The sequence below is a fragment of the Phocoena sinus genome, chromosome X (assembly GCF_008692025.1).
Source record: "Phocoena sinus isolate mPhoSin1 chromosome X, mPhoSin1.pri, whole genome shotgun sequence".
Classification (NCBI taxonomy): Eukaryota; Metazoa; Chordata; class Mammalia; order Artiodactyla; family Phocoenidae; genus Phocoena; species Phocoena sinus.
The window spans coordinates 110614022-110633082 of NC_045784.1; the positions used below are offsets into that span (position 1 = coordinate 110614022).

Consider the following 19061-nt stretch of genomic DNA (forward strand, 5'->3'; position numbering starts at 1 on the left):
AGAGGAGGGGAGAGGGGTCAAGTGCTGCGGGCAGAGGTCACAGCAGGTCCGTACAGGAGGTCTGCAGGGGTGAGGGAGAAGTTCAGTGAACTGAAAGAAGCTGAGAGTGTGGAGCAGGAAGTACAAGGCCGAGGAAGATGATGCACTTGGGAGTGGCTCCAACCGACTTGCTCTCTAATATGCACACTTTCCTCCCTTCACCCACTTGCTCCCTTTCAAAGAGAAGAGAATTTAATTTAGAAGAATCAGGTTTTATTTAGTGATGTGAACATTAAGAATTTGCCTACATGGATGAAATATTCACAAAGGACTTGATTATTCACACTCATACATACAGAGGAAGTCTGCTGAATAAAAAACGCTCCTTTACCCATCCAAGCTGCTGTCGGGGACAGCAAAGGGCCTGCCTGTTCCACAGCAGTCTTCAGTCTTCATGAATGTTGAAAAGCTTTGCTACTTCGTTGAGATCTTCATGTTCCTCACCGTCCTTAATGATCTGAGGGACAGAGGAACAAGGAGCGTGTGGGCTGGGCCGCACACCAGGGCAGCCGGGGCCAGTCGCCACTTCACACTGGGAGGGAGTTGTGGGAATGGCTTTCTACGAAGCCCAAGTGAGCATATGCCAATGCCCATGCTACCCGGCCATGTCCTGAGTGAAAAAGAAACATACCCGAGCCAAGGCGATACCTTTGTTCTGCTCAGACACAGTCTGACCTGGGTGGACAGTGCGTGGCAGGACATCTGACAAAGTCACAGGGACGGTTTCCGCCCACACCTCCCATCTTCCTCTCAGAGCTCTGACGGGCACCTACCTTCCTTGCTATTGGCATTCGGTTGAAGATGTTCCACAGCACGATTCCCACCACCACTTTGTCCCTGAGGTAGAAGATGACGCCTTTGCCGTAGTCCTCCCCTTGGGCAGGGGCCTGGGGGACTACAGGGTTGCTGGGAGGAAGAGTGATTTCTGAGGCCTCAGACTCCGTCTCACTCTCTGATCGGATACCAGTCCCTGTAGCCAATCCCCAAAACAAACAAGCAAAGTCAAAACAAAACAAAGTCAGTTCTTATGAGCTTGGAAATTCTAGAAGGCAAGTATCTTTCAACACCTGCTTCAAGCTGCTTCTAAATGATTTGTTTTTCTATGCCACCTCAGTAAACACTGGCCTATTCCAGCCCCTCTCCATTGACAAAGCCAACAAAAGCTCTTCCTTGCCAGCTCCTGGGCACTGGGTCAGTCTGACCCCAAACTTCCTATCTCATTTTCAATTTACATTACGGATATTTCCTGGGATCTTTTTTCAAACTACAGAAGACTTGCTCTTGTTCCCTGAGAAACATTCTAGTGCTACATGGTCAGTACAACAGCCACTAGTCACATATAGCTATTCTAATTAAAATTAATTCAAAATTGAAGTTTATTTTAGTTAAAATTAAATAAAATGTAAAATTCAGTTCCTCATTTGCACTACCCACATTTCAAATACTAAAGAGCCACATGTGGCTAGTGGCTAATGTATTGGACAGAGTAGAGATAGAACACTGCCATCATAGCAGAAAGTTCACTTGGATGGCACTGCCAGAGACACTCTGGCCAAAGCAGAAGGCACTTCCATATGGAAGAACCATATGGAAGTGTTTCCTCCTGTGCAGGGTGGTGGCAACAGCCTGGGGAGAGGGCATTTTGTCTTCTGGGAACAACCAGGCCTCAAGTAATACTGCCCAGTGGAGAGAGTAGTGACCTGTAGTTTATAAACACCTACTGTATAAGTCCCTGGGTCCCCCTCCTGGATCCACTTCCCAGGAGAGGTCCGAATTAAGGAGTGGGTATATGTAATCCACCTAGATTACACAGGAAAAGGACCTCGTATCCATATAATGTCTTGCTTTCTCCTTCTTAAAGAACAACTTGTCCTTGAAATGCCTCTAACAAGAGGACACAGAGGTTAAATAACTTCAGCCAAGGTCACAAAGGGAGAGAGAAGAGACCTAGGAGTTAATGAAAGAGATGTGTGTCGGAGAGAAGTTCATTCCGAGAGGTGCCTCCCGTCTAGAGAAAACCCGCTATTAAGATCTGACAAATGGAATTAGAGGCAGCTCAAGGACTACTCAGCCCAGTTCTTCACTGTTCAGGGCCCAAGGAGGGGAGCAGGTCCCAAACTAAGGTTCTCAGGCCTAGTTCTTGGGATCAGCAGGAAGCAAAAAAAAAAAAAAAAAAAGCCATTGAAAAAGTTCAGGTTTTCTTCATCACGCAGGTCTTCCTAGTCCCTCGGGACAAACTAGACTTACAGAGTCGTTGAGTTAGCCACCGTCCAAGAGTCCAAGAGTCTAGGACGACACCCACAATCCACAATATCTATGCTTTGACCAGGATACCTGATTTTGCCAGCTCTCAGACCACTAAAGAGTGAGGACTTCGGGTTTGGTTTATTTTAAAGCACAACATGAAGAGAGGCTTTCACTGACAGTTCCCTCTGGCCAACACAGATACCCCTTGTTCAGGAGGATTTGGACCATGGTTTCTCAACACTCTTCCAAGAGAAGTGGTTGGGCTTCCTTACCTGACTGCTCTGTGGCAGATTTGGGGTTGTCTTGTGCGGTTGCTTTTGCAAAAACGCCGACTGTGGGCAAACTACTGTCCACAAGACCAATAGCTTCATAGCCAACATCGGGGCCCAAATCACTCCTAAGGAAGGAGAGAGAAGAGGGTGTTCTGTCAAAGGACTGTAAAGGATGGTGCGGTAGAACGTTTCCGCTAAGGCACCACACTTTCATGCCAACCAAAGAAACTGGTATGTGCCACAGCAAGAGAAACGCCAAACTGATCTGTCGCCTGCTAGGACATCTGGGGACAATTGTGAGAAAGCACAATTATTCCAAACAGGTTTTATTTTCCTAACAAGCCACTATGCATATCACAGATCCATACAATGATCTACACTTTCTTAAATTTAATCATTAATTTTTACCATATCACATTTGGGGGGGTGGGTTCCCCACATTTACTATTCACTACCTTCCTTTACTCTTTTTAAAACTGCCTTTTTGAAACTTTGAAGAGTGCTCCATATTTATGGAATGCAGAATCTGGGGTATTTTGTGGTTTTATTAACTGACAATATTTCCTCTTAGCCTTCAATTTTCAAGGCTGAAGTGCTTTCTATAAAGTGGCACCTTCACTCACTTGGTCATTTTATTTTCATTGTTCTTGGAAACTTTTCCTATCATCATCATGCTGTTTTTAATACGCTAGGAACTTCACAGAATATTTGTGGCACAGACACACTATGGTTTTGTAATCATCCAAGCTACTTGAGATGTTTTGTTTCTGGTGCTCTACATTTTGTTATCTTCTTGGCCACAGAAGCTCACTGGACTGGTGTCTTCAGGGAACAGTCTACAATGACTTCTTGGATTCCGTTCCTGGAACCTAACTGATAATTGTACAGCTACGAACTACTTTTTTTCCTAACTGCATTATCTTACACGTGTTGACCCTGAAAGCCATCTGTTATGTTTTTTGCTGCCCACTCATGAAACTGTGTGTGATCGTCTTAAAATGTACTCTCATCAGCTGAGAATTTCCCCAACAGAAACTGCTTAGAGGCTTCTGAAACCCTGAAGTTTTATGTACCCCATCTTTCACATCAACAAGATTAGAGTGGGCCAAACAGGGCCAGCTCCAGTATTCAAGAATGTCCATTGAGAACTTTCTACTACCCAGAGAGCTGCCTATATACGTCTGACTCTGAGTTGCTGATCTTAAGGGTTACATATGAGTGAGCTGCCTTTTTTGTCAGTAGGTTGGGCTCAGCAGAATTAGCAGCAAAGAGCAAATAAAATATACTGCTGTCTGTATCTAAGAGCACACTTTTGTACTACCTACTGTAGCTCGAACTCTGAGCTATTTTAGCAGAAGTGCTGATGCCATTTCCATTCATTCACCTAGTCTAACTTATGTCAGATGGAACCCTTTTGCCAGAAGATGGCTCGGGGGTAGGATGCGTGGACACGAGATGGAATTTTTTCACCCTCTGTATGAAGCTAACTGGCCCACCAGGAAACCAAAGCATATAACTGTGGTTCCATTAATTCTGTGTTCTAACCAATTGAGTCCTCAAGGCACAAAACTATTACCAGAACATTGACTGATGCCAGTACGGCTTAGCAGCTCCAGTCATATTTTCTCCAGCCAATCTTCCGCTCACAACAGCGTGATCATGGTGCTCCACCCGCCTCCTACCCAACTTTATATCGTAGAAACATGCAGCATCTCCTGCCTTTGGAGACAAATACATTACGTGAGCACATGATAAAAAAGCAAGTTAAGGACAGAACATACACTTTGGGGGCTCAAAAAATGCTTGTGATGTTAACTAATGATTTCCAACCACAGGCCAGAATCATACCTACACTACCAAAAACAGTTGCGCTTCCATTTTTACAAAAACCATTCTATGCTTCCACAAAGTTACCCTTAATCGTCCATGCTCCAGCTTACACCTATTTCTTCTCATTCTGCCCTCAGCAGAAACAGGATATTTAATAACCATGATTTGCAGAATATTCTTTCCTGTGTGGAATCCAGTTTTTAGATGTGACTGCCTCTTACCTAGACATCTTTTCCAAGATAAAATTTTCTTGGTCATTCACTATTCATTCATTAATTCAACAAGTATTTACAGAATACTTACTCTGTACAAAGCATTATACTGTCTGGGCTGCAGAGACACGCCCGACATAGACCTTGCCCATGAGGAGTGTATAAGTGAGTTGAGGAAGGTGTGGCACTCTTCCTCACTATGGTGTACCCTGCCAGAGGTACGCAGTGAGAGAGCTCAGTGTTTCAAGCAGAGAGAGAACCCCCGGCTGGAGGTGAACAAGGCCAGCTTCACAACGGATGTGGTATGGGAGCTCTCTCACCCTTTGTTCATCTTTGTGGCTATTCAGACACCCCCAAAGCAACCTAAAAATCCAACATGTGAGCAATGGCGAGATAAACTCTGAAATCCACCTAATGGAATATTATACAGTCGTTACACTGCTTATGGAATCTGAAGCAATGTGGAAAAAAACTTACATTCGAATGTTAAGTGAAAAAGAAAATACAAATGTTTATACGTAGTATGCTCGCCATGACTGTCTACAACAAAGAAAAAAACTATGCGCGAGAAAGTGAAGGGAAGAAACTACACCTAAACATCAGTGGTTGCTGCAGGGGAATGTCCCTTTCTCCTTTTTGCCTGTGTTTTTCATACTGAGCATGTACTGCTTTTATAACAATTTTTTAAAATCCAGTACACTGTAACTTTAAAAAAAAAAATCTTTACGGGAAAAACACCCTGCAAAGTTCCTATGTCTTCAGTTGCAGAGTCCATAATCAAACACAATACACTTGTAATGATCTAACAATAGGGAAATTACCTCATGGTTCCTACATACTATAGTCTTGTTTGTGTCATAACAGATTTTTAAAAACAGCTAAAAATAGTACTCAAGGAAAATGAAAATGGAGTAATTTTCCTTTCCAGAGAATGTTATAAAACTGCCTCATCCTCCATTCCCTGGACTCGTGTTCAGGCAAGGGAAAAGAAGATCAGTCTGAAAGCTGCGCACACGCCTGCCAGGGTCATGTTGATGGCTGCTGCCAACAGTGGAACCAGGAGAGACCTACTCCTGTGGGCACGAACACTGTTCATTTCCTTTTCCATGAGCCTGCGGCATGAGGCCAGACCTGATCTCGTAAACCAAGCAGTTCACGAGTTTCTGCTCTCCACCCTCAGCTTCCAAACATGCTGACCCTATTTGGGTGAGCTGCTGCCGAGCCTTCACACACCACCGGGCAGACCTGCTCCCAGGCCGGGACCAAGGCACCGTGCCTGGTCAGGCTGTCATTGCATACTTACCACCCAGATGTTAGAGCGGGCCTGGAGCTCTGCATTTACACGGAAGCCACCAAAATCAGAGTCTATCTCCAGTCCGCCAGTCTTGGCCAACTCAACATTGGGCTCCAGGCCCACGGCTGCCACTATGTGGTCAGTTTCTACCTGAGGACAAAAAGAATTCAGTCAATTATTACAGTTTCCTCATATGCCTATGAACCCAGCGACTGTAAATCACAGTCACAAAAAAAAATCACAAAAAATCGGGGCTTTACAAAAAAAAACAAATCATCAGGTAACTCTGGTCAAAAGATTTTAAGTTCCATTTCATAAAGTGTCACCCCTCCACACATACATACCCGCTACCATCTGAACAGAAATCTGCCACCCGAGGAAGGCCTCAAAAATCTGTGACACACATAGGAAGAGGCTATGGGAAATGGTTCCCAGCCGGCTACTCTGGCTCTCATCATTCTTCTTTTAGCAAAAGACAGTTCATTAAGAAAATTATGACAGGTTAATGGCGACTGCCAAGACAACTAATCTACTGGTATCAAATGAAGGAGTGAGAATGAGGAAAGGGCAGAGCACGCTTGGAAGGTGTTCTGGCAGCCTGTCTTCCCCTCCTTACCTTCCGGCCATCTTTCAGCTTGATGAGTAACCTGCCACCGCCAACTCCAACTGATTGCACAATAGCACTGGGCAGCACCTTAACCCCCTCTGTAAAGGCAAACGAGACCTGAGGCTGAGCCTGTGAGCCTACCACCTTCGTGACAACCAGAGAAGCTGATGAGAGTAATCATTAGTACGTAGGCAGCCTTGGAGAGCCACAGGCACCCACGCCCACAGTTCACTTCCAGCACTTCCAGGAATCTGGTGTGTCAGATTCAGAACACCTACATGAAGCTGGCTGACATGAGAATGGTGGAAATTTTCATCGGGCAGCTGGTAAGGCTTATAGACAGAGGGTTCCCAAAGAAGCAAGTTTTGCCTTAGTCTTCACTCAAGGCAAGAGTGGGAGCATATGGAAAGAGTGTCTCTACCTTGCCTGACTTTTTCCATGGTCCAGTTGCTGAGGTATTCGGGGAGGATCTTTCCCATATTTCCTTTCTCAGGGAAGAGCTGAATCACTTCTGTGCCCGAGGCTCGAGCTGGGAAGAAGAAACAGAGTAGGTATAGTGGAGGCAAAAGTCAATCCTAGAAGACAGGAAGAGAAGTAAAGGAGCCGCAGGCAGCCGTCTACTAAACACAGGGCAATGCCGCGACCCAGGCCAGAGCGCACATTTGTGGGGCACTAGGGCACAAGGGCATCCACAAGGCAAATACAACAGATGCCAGAACTTGTCCCTGGATTCAACTACATACTGTGAACTCAGTGCACTTATACTTAGGCTTACACAAGCGCCTTGCAAGCTCTGAATAGTAAGCACCCTCCCGAGAAGATGCCCTGATTTCACACAGCTGAAAAATAACATTAAGAAAAAAATGGTTGCCATGAAACATTCAAACTGGAACTCACAGATCTGTCAAGCTGGGAACCATCATGTATCTGAAAGAAGTCTTTGACTTTTACAGGGAGCAGCAGTTCAAAGATACATACAGTTCTGTAGTCTACATTGCCCCTACCATCTTAATAACTCACTTTCCTTAATATTTTATTTCTAAGGAGTCCTGGCCTAGAGGCGAGAGGAAAGGAAAAAGGAAAGAAAGCGGCACTGCTCAGATGACAGCTTTTCGATCACTAAGGCATCCCTCATCAGACCTAAGCTCAGTGATTAGTTTTTCACCATGTAAACCTTAATCAAACTCTTTCTACTGATCCTGGTAAATGCATCTCTGAAAAGCATGTGATATAAGACCAGAGAAAGAAAATCGAGGTCACTCCCCAATACTCACCCTTTCGGCCAAGAGCACAGGCCAGTTCGCTACCAAGGAAGCCCCCACCGATAATTGTAATCGACTTGACTTCCCGGGAAATCTTCTCTAAGGTTCTAAAGTCTTCAATCTGCAGGATCACACACGTTTAGTCCATTGATTTCCCAAAGGGGCATAGGATGATAATACCAGGAAATAGTTTTGCTAAATCCTTGACAACAATAATTTGCACACAAAATCTTCTCCTTGTATAAAGTGGCTCAATTACAGCCTCTATTTTATTGATGTAAATTTCTTTCTCCAATGTAACACTCTTTCTAATAACAGTGGTTCTCAACTGGGGGCAGATATACTCCCCCTCCCCCAGGGGACATCTGGCAATGTCTGGAGACATTTTTGGCTGTCACAACTAGAGTGGGGAGATACTAGTTGAAGCTAGTATGTAGAGTCCAGGGACGCTGCTGAACACCCTACAATGCACAGGACAGCCCCTCACAACAAATGGTTATACGGCCCAAAATGCCAATAGTGCCAAGGTTGACAAACCTTGTTGTATCAAGAACTTAAAGGACAGTACAAACCTTTTCCGACACCCATAGCGGTGGCTGAAATTTTTCAGCAGTTTTCATAAGTAAAGCATGGTGTTAAGAAGCAATCCCCCGCTTCCTTTTTCGCTTAGGTACTCTTAACTTTCCCCCTAAAGTCTCTACAATAGCACTTGCAGTGAAAAATGCCAAGAGGCTATAAGGAGTTCCAACGACTCAAATGCATCAGGAGAAAACAACTATGGAAGGGCAATCGAAGGAACTATAGCAAGCAATAAAAAACACTAAATCTGTTTTTCTCCTAGGAGCTCAAAACCCTTGAGTGAGGTATCTGAGGTGCAGGGAGAGGAAGTGACTTGCTCAAGGCCAGATAACAAGCCTGTAGAAGAGCCATAGTTAGAACTTCAATCTCCCAATTCCCCGGGTGGGTACTTGGGGACCACAAGATTATGCTACCTCTTCAAAACCGCCACAACGAAAGCACTAAAGCTGACAATTACCTTTCTGAAAAGTGTTGTCCTACTCTTCACCTCTGCTCCAGCCCTGTCAATGGCAGACAGACTTCTTGGCGTGCCTCCTGGAAATAGGAGGAGAAAAATCCTTCAGCCCAACGAGCAGGAGCTAGCCCAAACAATCCCCCCACAAAGGTGGTGCTGTGGTGTGTGCTGCTGGTGTCACAGTGGCATCAACAGGATACAAGGCTTTGTTTTCCCTCCACTCGCCCCACAGTGGGCTTTAATCAATTTCCTTTGAAAAGCAGATTTGAGAGTATCTCTTCAAAGGGCCCACCATTCCCACAGATGGCCAGAAGCCCTCACTTTTTGCTCCCGTTCTCGTCTACTTTTTCATGAGGATTCACCAGAAAGCACGGCTATGTTTGTTTAAGCAACTGCATCCTTCTCCTCTCTTGATTTCTGATTGGAACTGGCAATGAAGCCATGAGGTTATATCACTTTCAGGACACAGGGCAGAGGGCAGAAGGCAAAGGCTAAGCAGGGAGAGAAAAAAGAAAGGCAGTCCTCTTCAGTACCCACCCGTCATGCCTTTACCAGAAGAAACAATACGCATAATCCAGACGGGCAACTGATCAGATGCTTGTAGTTAGCCAAGCTTTGCACCAAGAGAAGACACCCACTTCAGAGTCTGGGTTTCAGTTTTCTTAAGATTAAGTAATGCCTTTATACTAAAACTTGAATGAGCTGTATCAGGGAATAAAGCCATCTCCAGAAATACTCACCTGTTGCAATCAAGCACTTTTCATAGGTTATTTGAGAGCCATCATTAAGTTTTGCCACATTGCCTCTCACATCCAGCTGTACTACCTGGTACAGTCAAACACATAACACACACAAAAAGATAGAAATTGGCTTTAAAATTTTTTACTGAGATATACAACATAAAATTCACCATTTTAAAGTGTACAGTTCAGTGGGTTTTAGTATATTCATAAGGTTGTACAACCATCACCACTATATAATTCTGGAACATTTCCATCACCCCCCAAAGGAACCCTGTACCCATCAGCCCAATGAGAAGAGCTAGTTCTTGACCTAAGGTGATCCTTAAGAAACCATTTCTAGGTAATCACTGGCACTACAGTTTCTGGTACCCAGTTTCTTCAAGTAGTCATGATTTCCTAAGCAGCCAACATTAGAGTTAAGTCCCTACTGTCCCAAAGTTCCTGCCCAATTTGTGGAAATGGAGAACAGGGACAGACTTTTCTGCCTGGCTCTTTGGGACCCTTACTTCTTTAACAACTCTCCTACATCCTCAACAGCTTTGCAGGATGCTTTCTCCAACTTCTAGCTTTCACTAAAACTGAGCCCGTTCCCCCCGGCCCCAGGAAAGCTCATACATAGACTGCTCACTCACCCAAATTCCTCCCCATCACAAGGAGAGGGTGTTGGCTGCTGGTGGTTCCAAGTTATTCTTGTACTATCATCCCCTCTGAAGGACACCGACATATATCCCTGCAAATCAGTGTTATCCAGCCTCCTCCTGGTCACTCCTCATTGACTGAAGTCCTTGGCAGCTGGCTTATACTTCTCCTCTGAGCCACATCTAGAATCCTATCTCTTAACCTTCTCCTTCAAACATCTCACTCTTTGGTCACAATTTTCCATTCTTCCAGCTTTCTCTCGGTTCCACCGTCACCTATCCTTGCTTTTGATTTTCTCCATTTATCCAGTGGGCTGTTCCATTCCAACTAATCTGGGCCAGTAGTAGATCATCCAAACTGTGCTCTTGCCAGCATCCCTAATTTCCTTGCACCCTGCTCCTTAGGGTGAAAAGCTTGAGCTCTGCAGTCAGAGAGACTGGGGTTCCTGGCTCTGCTCTACTCCTTATGAGCAGTGAGGCCATTCATTCAAGACATATTTATTAAGCACCTAGTATGTGTCGGGCACTGTGGTAAGTGCTGGGGACACAATGTTGGGAAAAACAGATACCTTCCTGCCTTCAGAGTGTAGTAGCCAAGATAGACAATTTAACATGTACTACAATCAAGAGTGAAAAATCAAGTGAGAAATGCTCTAAGAAGGACAGTACAGGTAGCGCTAGAAACATATGCCAGGTGCACTCAATCGGGTCTTCCGGGGTGGAGGGGTGGGGGTGGGCAACGACATAAACTGAGATTGGATGGGTGCGCAGCTTCCCTAGCCACCTTTGATTTGTCCTGGGTGAGATCCCTCTTCAATCCAACCCCTGTACTCAACCCTCAAACTGCTCACTCTCAGATAACCACCTGGTGTCCTAGTTTATTGCAAAAACAAGTAAAGCCATCAGATGTGATCTTCCTCAGCTTCCCGTACGGATTCCCACCTCCCAACGCCCAAATAAAAACTTTACTTCCTTTCTTCCAGCTTCTGGGATGAGGTGGCCTTTCTGTTCTGTTTCTATGCCTGACCCCCATCCCTTTCTTTCTCTCCCAGAACATCCCCCTATTAGTCACCTGCTCATTCCCCCATCTCTCTCCTGACATCCTACCCCTCAGCCCACTGACATGTTTAAGTCTGTCCCATCCTAAATGTCCCACCTTTGATTCTATGTCCTCCTCAAGCTTTTGTCCAATGTCATCTCCGTTTTGTCATTTAAACTTTCTGAGAGAGAAGTTTATCTTCTTTTCTAACTTCACGATGATATCTGAGCACCTAAATGTAATGGGTCATTTTATGATTCTTTTTTAGCAGATTCTTTTGCTGCGGTAATACTATGGATCACATCCTGCTTCTTGAAACTCCAACCTTGGCCCCTGCCCTGGGTTTTCCTCATCCTATGCTTTTAGTACTTCTTTCCTAGCCTCCTTTTTGGACATTTTTTCTTAAGCCCGTTTCCTGAAATTTGGGTTCCTCAGGGTTCCATCTTTGCCTCACTCCTTTTCTGACTACCTCAGTTCTCCACGGGAGGCCTCACCTACTCTCGTCGTTTCAAACCCTACTCACACGTGGATGATTCCCAAATCTGTATCTGAGCCCAGAACCCTCCTCTGAACATTACAGTCATGTATCCAACTGCCCTTAGGACATATCCACACAGATATTCCATTTAATACTTAACAGTCCAAAACGAAATTTTATGTCCCCCTTAAACTAGGTCTTCCTCTTGCAATGTCTCTCTCAGCTGGGGGTGTACCACCATCTACCACACAAGCTGGAAATCAGAAAGTCATCTTTGCCTCCCCCTCTCCCTCACGTTCTGCCTCCAATCAGTTGCCACCACGCCCTACCAAGTTTGCCTTTTTGCCGTCAGTCTGTTCCCTGCTCTTCACCACCTTTCTGTTAGGAAGCTATACAATGATGTAATTAAGAGCTTGGGCTCTGGAATCAGAATTCTCCATTCAGAGAGATCTGGGCTCAAATTCTGTCTCCACCACTTATTAACTATGTGATCTTGAGCAAGTTACTTAACCTCTTTTTCATCTCAATTTCTTTCTCTATCAAATGAAAATAATAATAGTACCTACTTCGTAAGATTATTGTGAGGGTAAAATGATGTAATACACGTAAAGCACTTAAAAAAACTATGCTTACTTCACCTTCTTCATCATCATCATCACCACCACCACCACCACCACTACGGCCCTAATTTGGGCTCCCATCATCTCTCACCTGGATTATTATAATCGTCTTCAAAATGGTTTATCTCTAATCTTGTTCCCCTGAAGACCATCTTCCTCACAGCCAACCGAGTGATTACTTAAAATTCAATCCAACTGTTTTATATCCTTGTTTAAAACTCAACAGCTCCTCAGTGCCAATGCGATAAAACTCAAGCTCTTTCACACGACAAAGCTCTCAACGATCAGACCCTGCACGACTTCTCAGTTTCATCTCCTGCCACTCCTTAACTTTCTGCTCTGTCGGCACCTAGCTGCTTGTGTTCCCCTGCACCAAACATGCTTTTTCATACCCTTGTGCCTTTGCTTATGCTATTCTTTTTTACTTGAATGCTTTTCACTTTTCTCTAATCTGGTGAATGCTTCTTTGCTCCATAAGATTTCTCATTCTGTAAGACTGCCTTCTCCAGCAAGCCTTTCCTGAAACCATCGTTATACTGGGCACACTTCCCAATAATTCCCACAGTATACTGAGTTTCTTTCTTACTTCAAATCTGTGTTATGATTATCTGTTCATGTTTCTGCCTAATACTGCTAGCCCCTGGAGGACAGGGCCTGTGTGCTATTTACCCATAGGTGATACTTAATACATAAGGTCTTCTTACCAGCTTATCCACAAACCCATATCCACCTTCTCTGCCTAACATCCCCTTATAGGAGAAGTGGGCCTATCCCTATCAAAGGTCAATGCCTCCACTTGTGCTCTGGATCCCATCTACTCTGGGCTTTGCGCCTTCTGATAACCCTTCCCTCTCTACTGGAACATTGCCATTAGTTTACAAACACACTCTAGACCTCCCTCTTGTTAACAAAAACAAAACATAACACAACAAAACAAAACCCTCCCTGGACCCTAAATGCCCTCCAGTAACTGCCCCCAGTATTCAGGCACTCAACTTTGTAAAGTCTAACAATATTTTCCATGCTGATGCCATGCCTGAATTATTTTACTATCCTGAATAATATACATTTGTCAATGTCTTGCCATCAATAATCCCAAAGAAATGTTAGTGTGGAAAAACAGGAAGAAGAAGGAAAGGCAGAGGAGCAAATCAGAAAAAGGAACAGCTTCAGAGTCACGGTCCCCAATGATCTGACTTCCCCGGGAAAGTTTAGCTAGCCTGCTACTCTAGGCTTGAGACTAGTGCTTTCCCCAGGAAGACACACTAATTAGTGTAGACTGGCAATATTAAACCTAAAATGACTTGATCTTTCTTTGATGAACTACAATGGCAGGACAGACATAAATGGTAGTGGGAATACAAGTCACCATGTTTGCTGCCCACATGGGCAGATAGGTGGAGCCTGACAAAGGAAGCAGCCTACTAGCTCACCTTCTTCCCAGTGAGGACGGCCACACCACCATTCTCAATGTGAGGCAGCTCCTGAGCAGAGACATAGAAAGAAGGTGGCTGGAAATATATGCTGTACGGAGAAAAGGGAAAAAATGTTATAAGTACCTGGAACTGCTATCAACTTCCCCCAGAGCTTTAGTAAAATTGCTTCCACCATGGAAAACTTTTAGGAACATTTTCTAAAGTAAGTCTCCAAGGCCACTAAATCCTGATCGCGACTTACTTATACAGAGGTGTTTTACACTAGTGAGTCTCAACTGGGAGCAGTTTTGCCTACCGGGGACATGTGACAATGTCTGGATACATTTTTGGCTATAATAGCTTTGGGGGAGGATGCTTCTGGTATCTAGTGGGTAGAGGCCAGGGATGCTGTCAAACATCCTACGATGCACAGACAAGGCCCCCAAAACAAAGAATTATCCAACCCTAAAGGTGAGTAGTGCCGAGGTTGAGAAACCCTGCTCTGGATTTAGGTTCCTTTCAAAGTTAGAACACGAGGAGTGTCCAAGGAGCTGGTATGCACATCCACCCAAACGAGCTGTCCAGAATGGCACTGGTCAGTGGACAACTAGGTCTAGCTCCTGAGATGATTTTGCCTCAAACAGTAGACAGTAACCATGAAATATTAATTAAGGGATGGATAACATAACTGGAAGTATGCATCCTGCCTGAGAAGAGGACATGATAATACGAGTGAGGGAGGCAGGTAGATTTATAAAATTTAGTCCAGTGTCAAAGGGATCCACTAATGAGAAAAAAAATTGATACCCAAAGAACATGGTACTGGACTCAGGAGATCCAAGGAGTCTTTTAAAAGGAAAGGGCTTCTTGACTTGTATTTCCAAGTCTCTCATGCAAACATTTAAATAGAGGTTCTTCCTTACAGTGTTCCCACTATATACCCCCAATTCTGAGTGCCTCCTAGGGCATCCAAGGAAGTGCCACCAAACAGTTTTTTTTTTTTTTTTTTTTTTTGCTTTTATGGGACATGCCTAGGCAGGTGTGAAGAAGTGACAACACAGACTGAGCTGCTCTTCACTAGAGAAGTCTAACACAAAGGTCCCGGAAACAGGAGCATTAATGCTTCAGAGGCCAACATTACATCTTCAGTTGTTGGTAGATCTGGTTAACAGAATCCAGGACTCTTGCCACTACAGCCTGTTGTTGCCTCTAAGCTATACCAAGTGGGTACCACAGCAGACTCCAGTGTGCAGCCAAGTCATCTGTCCTACTCACTACATGCGGTTCATGCAAAATCCTGACCTACTCTTTGTGCTTAGCTGAAGTTGCTGGTCGGACCCATTTTACATAAGTGAACAGACCTCCTCTCTTTCCCATTCCATTGTTTGAATCGCAGTGTCTTTGTGACATTTGGATCATCTGAAAACCACAGTTCTTTTGAAAGAGGAGGTCTCATGTATGGCAGCTCAGGATCTTCAGATACGATTAGTACCTTTAGACACAAAACAATGATACTTATCAGAGCCAAGTCATTTAAGAGGCAAATAAAGTGTTCACATTGGCTAAGTGCTTGCAGACCACGCCCTCCATGCCAAGCAAGACAGTATGTGCCTTACCCTGGCCCCAGGATCCCGAGCCCGGATGGATCTGGCTGCAGCAAAAGCAGCAGTTCCTCCACCGATGAGCAGGAATGGAATGTGACTTGGTACCCTGACTTCAGGAACTGGCTCTCCTTCTAGAGCTGTAAGCAAAAGACCAGACAGGGTGAATTTTTTTTTAAGTCTCAGACAACTCCTTGCCACTATTTAAAGAAAAAAACAAAACACCTTTCACTTGACTTAATCGTTTACATAAAAAGCTAGCAAAACACTGCAGCTACATTAATCTTATGACATTTCATTGCATTCTGATAGTATAGGAGAAGGAAGCATCCCTTTCATTTCATAAGTGAAAAATACCCAAAAAAGAGGTGAATAATTTGGCCAATGTCATTCACTCACTAAGTCTCTCAGAACTAGAACCTAGCTTAGTGTTTAGCTATTTCTAAAATATATTAGAAAGTATATATTAGAAAGCTTCTGCCCTTCCCATTAATTTCTTAATGACCAACAGGAACATATCAAGTTCAGTTTCACCTTTTGTTAGCAATAAAGGGGGAAAACCCAGCAGATCAATCGTGGATTATTAAACAATGTTCAAAACTAAGGAGGTGGTATGAAGGAAAGCAATGGAAATTGCCTACCCAGAGTCGTGGGGCTTATTAAAGGATTAAAACATTCCTCTCTGAAAAATCAAGCCAGATGTGTGGGATGGAAGTGATGGCTAGACCTATATGCTTTAGGGAAACAAATATATCTTTAACAAATTGAAACTCCAAAGACTCAAAAGGGGAACAAAACAGACCAAAAGAACGTCCTCATGGAAAAAAGAGGGCCTTCATCTCTTTTCCAATAATTTTCCTTGCCAAGCTTGCATTTTTTATTTAAAGCTAGCCCTTAAGAGTCTAATATAAAGAAAAACAACCAATCATAATTATCACTAATTTTATTCTCAAACCCAAATTACAGTCAAACACTGTAACAAACTGCTCCCCGGTCTGGGGTAATACCATAGTTTCTGGAAGCTTACAATCTCACAGCATCATCGTGTCTAAACAGTATATCCGCAAAGCATAGCACCCAAATTGTTTATAACTTTCCCTTTATATACTGAGTCTCAAATCGTACTCACCAGATGATGTGGCCCTTTTCTGTTTCTCTTCTGGTGTCAGTCCTAACCCTGAAATTCTTTCATTGTATCTTTTTTGGTCATCTTTTATTGTCTTGTAGACCTGAAGACCCAAACATGGAGAAAATTTATTTCATCATACAGCTAGCTAGCTCATACCATAAGTAACATTCATTATCTTTCAATTAAATGAGAAGCTTTTGTCTACATGAGGTAAGTTCTTCTATGTTAGAATCACTAAGGCAAAAATTATTTTCTTAAGAAATTAAAAATACCGAGTGTGTACACACTTGGTATGGAAAGAATACAGGTAAGCAGATGGAAATGTTGCAGTTTCAGATTTCCTTAGGCTATATGTGAAGAATTTTCCTCATATTTAATTCTGAAGGTACAGCTAAAGAAAAAAGAAAAACATTTTATACTGGAAGAATAAAGTGCTAGGAAGAGCTAAACTTTATAAAAGGAGTTTTGGACTATGCTGGATACTACCTGTGAAACCAATCTATATGGTCCTGAGTAGGAAGCTGGGACATAGGTTTTCTTGGTAGATGTCCCAAGTTTCGCTAAGTACTTAGATAATGCCCTGAAGCATGTCCGCCAGTATGCCTAGTCTTATAGAGTAACCCATCTTTCCCTCAATGGCCTATCCTTTTATGACACTCAGATACTTAATGGGCAAACATCTCGCTTAAACACCTACTGTATTTCAAATATACTATCTTCTCTATCCTTTCAAATTGAAGAAGGGTACCTTAGCACTGACTAGTTTTTTTTTAATACAGCATCAGAATTTATTGAAGATTTTTAAAAAAGCAGTAGGCAAGAATGACTTGTTTTAATTACAACACTTTTGCTCTTTTGTACCCCACCGGGTCAATAAGATAGGAATTTAAGTGACCATATGTCATTTGAAATCCCAGATTGTTAATTAATTTGAGGAGAAAGTAAGGACAATCAGAGGAAGTACCATAAAACATGTTCTAAGAATACTTCTATGAGCCCCTTACAAAGCAGCCCACTAGGCAATGTGCTGCAGTAAGGAACCTAGACTCTCAGACCTGGACTGGACACTTATGAACCTGGAAACATCTAACGTATGATATGAATGAACTAGAAAATTAACTACTGTATGTTAAAAGATAATGGTTATTCCTTGAATGTACCACTAAATTCATCAAATTCATAAACTGAATTCAACTCACATTAATTTCAGGAAGAAAGGTTTTTTATCTTGGCATCAGATATCATACACAAGTAGAGCATTTATTCATTCCTTAAAAAAATATTTATTTTAAGAAAGGGACGTTTACCTAAAGAGACGGCCTAAGCTGGTCAGTGTGAGTGAACAGAGAAATAAACTAGGGTCATGTTCACTTTGAGAGGGATATCCAAAAATAGCCTAGGGCCTCTCATACCTCCTAATGGCTTCACACACGAAGGGAAGAGCAGACCAAGAAATATCTTGAGGTTTAGTGGGGAAGGGACAAGAAAGAGGTTTGTCACATATTTATATACATATATATTTATATATTTAGCTTTTAAGTAAATGTTCCGACATAAAAATAAGTTTACAGACATACTAAATAAAAATTTACCTTTTCCCCCCGAGTGTTTCTGTCTCCCCAGATTGCACAGATTTTCAGTTAGTAACATGAATACATGTCAGGTAAAGAAAAACTACAAACTTATAAAATATGTTAGCAGACAACTTTCCTAAACAGATGAATATAACGCCATATATTCATCTTAAAGGAATATGAAAGGAAACAGTTCATTTTCTGAGTCAGGCAATGTGGTCCTATCAGTTGAACAATGGCAAAGGGCCCAAATACTAAATCTCATTAAATATTCTAAAGGCTACCTTGACTCTGCTCACTGACAAATCTAAGCCACCTCATTATTTAAAATGTAATATAAAACTATACAAAATAGTTTGGTAGACAAAAGCTTATCATTTAACCTGAAATCATTATAATGTAGCAGCTTTATTATTACCAGTGTTGGATAAACCCAGAGGGCAATGAGGCATTTAACTGAATGGCTTGAGAGGAACTTGTGCTTCACAGACATTTCTAGGCAGGAGAAAGCAACAGTGAGTGGCCCTATCTTGTGGCCTGGCATTAAGAGATTTGCCTGGCCAGCTCTGTGGAGGCCATCCAACTCTGGTACAGCAACATAAACCAGAGGTTTAACAGGTTTCAACTGTTACAAACATATCAGATGCAAACAATTTAAATCTATTTCTGAATGAATGGGGTGGAACTGATGGGAAAAGTTGAGAGAGCTATAAAACGGAAAAGTTAAGGTTTAGAGGGTAGTATCTGAATTATGAAAGAGAGGCATTTAAGAAAGCAATCCACACGAATGCATTAGCTTGTACCACTTCAGCCACTAGTTTGACCAAATTACAGATTACAAAAGGGACACTGCCAAACGAATTTACTTGAAATAGAGGCTGGGGGTGAGCGGGAAGAACACTGCAATTTCTATGGCTTTTGGGACCTCCTCCGAAGCATTCAATAAAATGCCTTTTCACAATAAAAGTAGGGTTAATTTATTGTTTCCCACAAAACACAAAAATTACATTTTACCTAAAATGATTCAA

The 19061-nt window shown here is 43.0% G+C and overlaps 1 protein-coding gene across 2 annotated transcripts in view; it reads right to left on the reverse strand.

The window, feature by feature from the left end:
- Positions 1-230: 230 nt before the first annotated feature.
- The window catches only part of AIFM1 (apoptosis inducing factor mitochondria associated 1), a 28023-nt gene continuing 9192 nt past the window's right edge, over positions 231-19061 (reverse strand). For both annotated transcript variants that reach the window (XM_032620431.1, XM_032620430.1), the window contains exons 3-16: positions 16460-16559; positions 15346-15470; positions 15091-15221; positions 13748-13838; positions 9537-9621; positions 8800-8876; positions 7776-7884; positions 6923-7030; positions 6511-6599; positions 5904-6044; positions 4135-4277; positions 2559-2683; positions 813-1009; positions 231-496 (exon numbers count right to left, since the gene is read on the reverse strand). In XM_032620431.1, the coding sequence (XP_032476322.1) occupies positions 425-496; positions 813-1009; positions 2559-2683; positions 4135-4277; positions 5904-6044; positions 6511-6599; positions 6923-7030; positions 7776-7884; positions 8800-8876; positions 9537-9621; positions 13748-13838; positions 15091-15185 (1332 nt within the window). In that variant the 5' untranslated portion in view covers positions 15186-15221; positions 15346-15470; positions 16460-16559 and the 3' untranslated portion in view covers positions 231-424. The remainder of the gene's footprint in view (positions 497-812; positions 1010-2558; positions 2684-4134; positions 4278-5903; positions 6045-6510; positions 6600-6922; positions 7031-7775; positions 7885-8799; positions 8877-9536; positions 9622-13747; positions 13839-15090; positions 15222-15345; positions 15471-16459; positions 16560-19061) is intronic.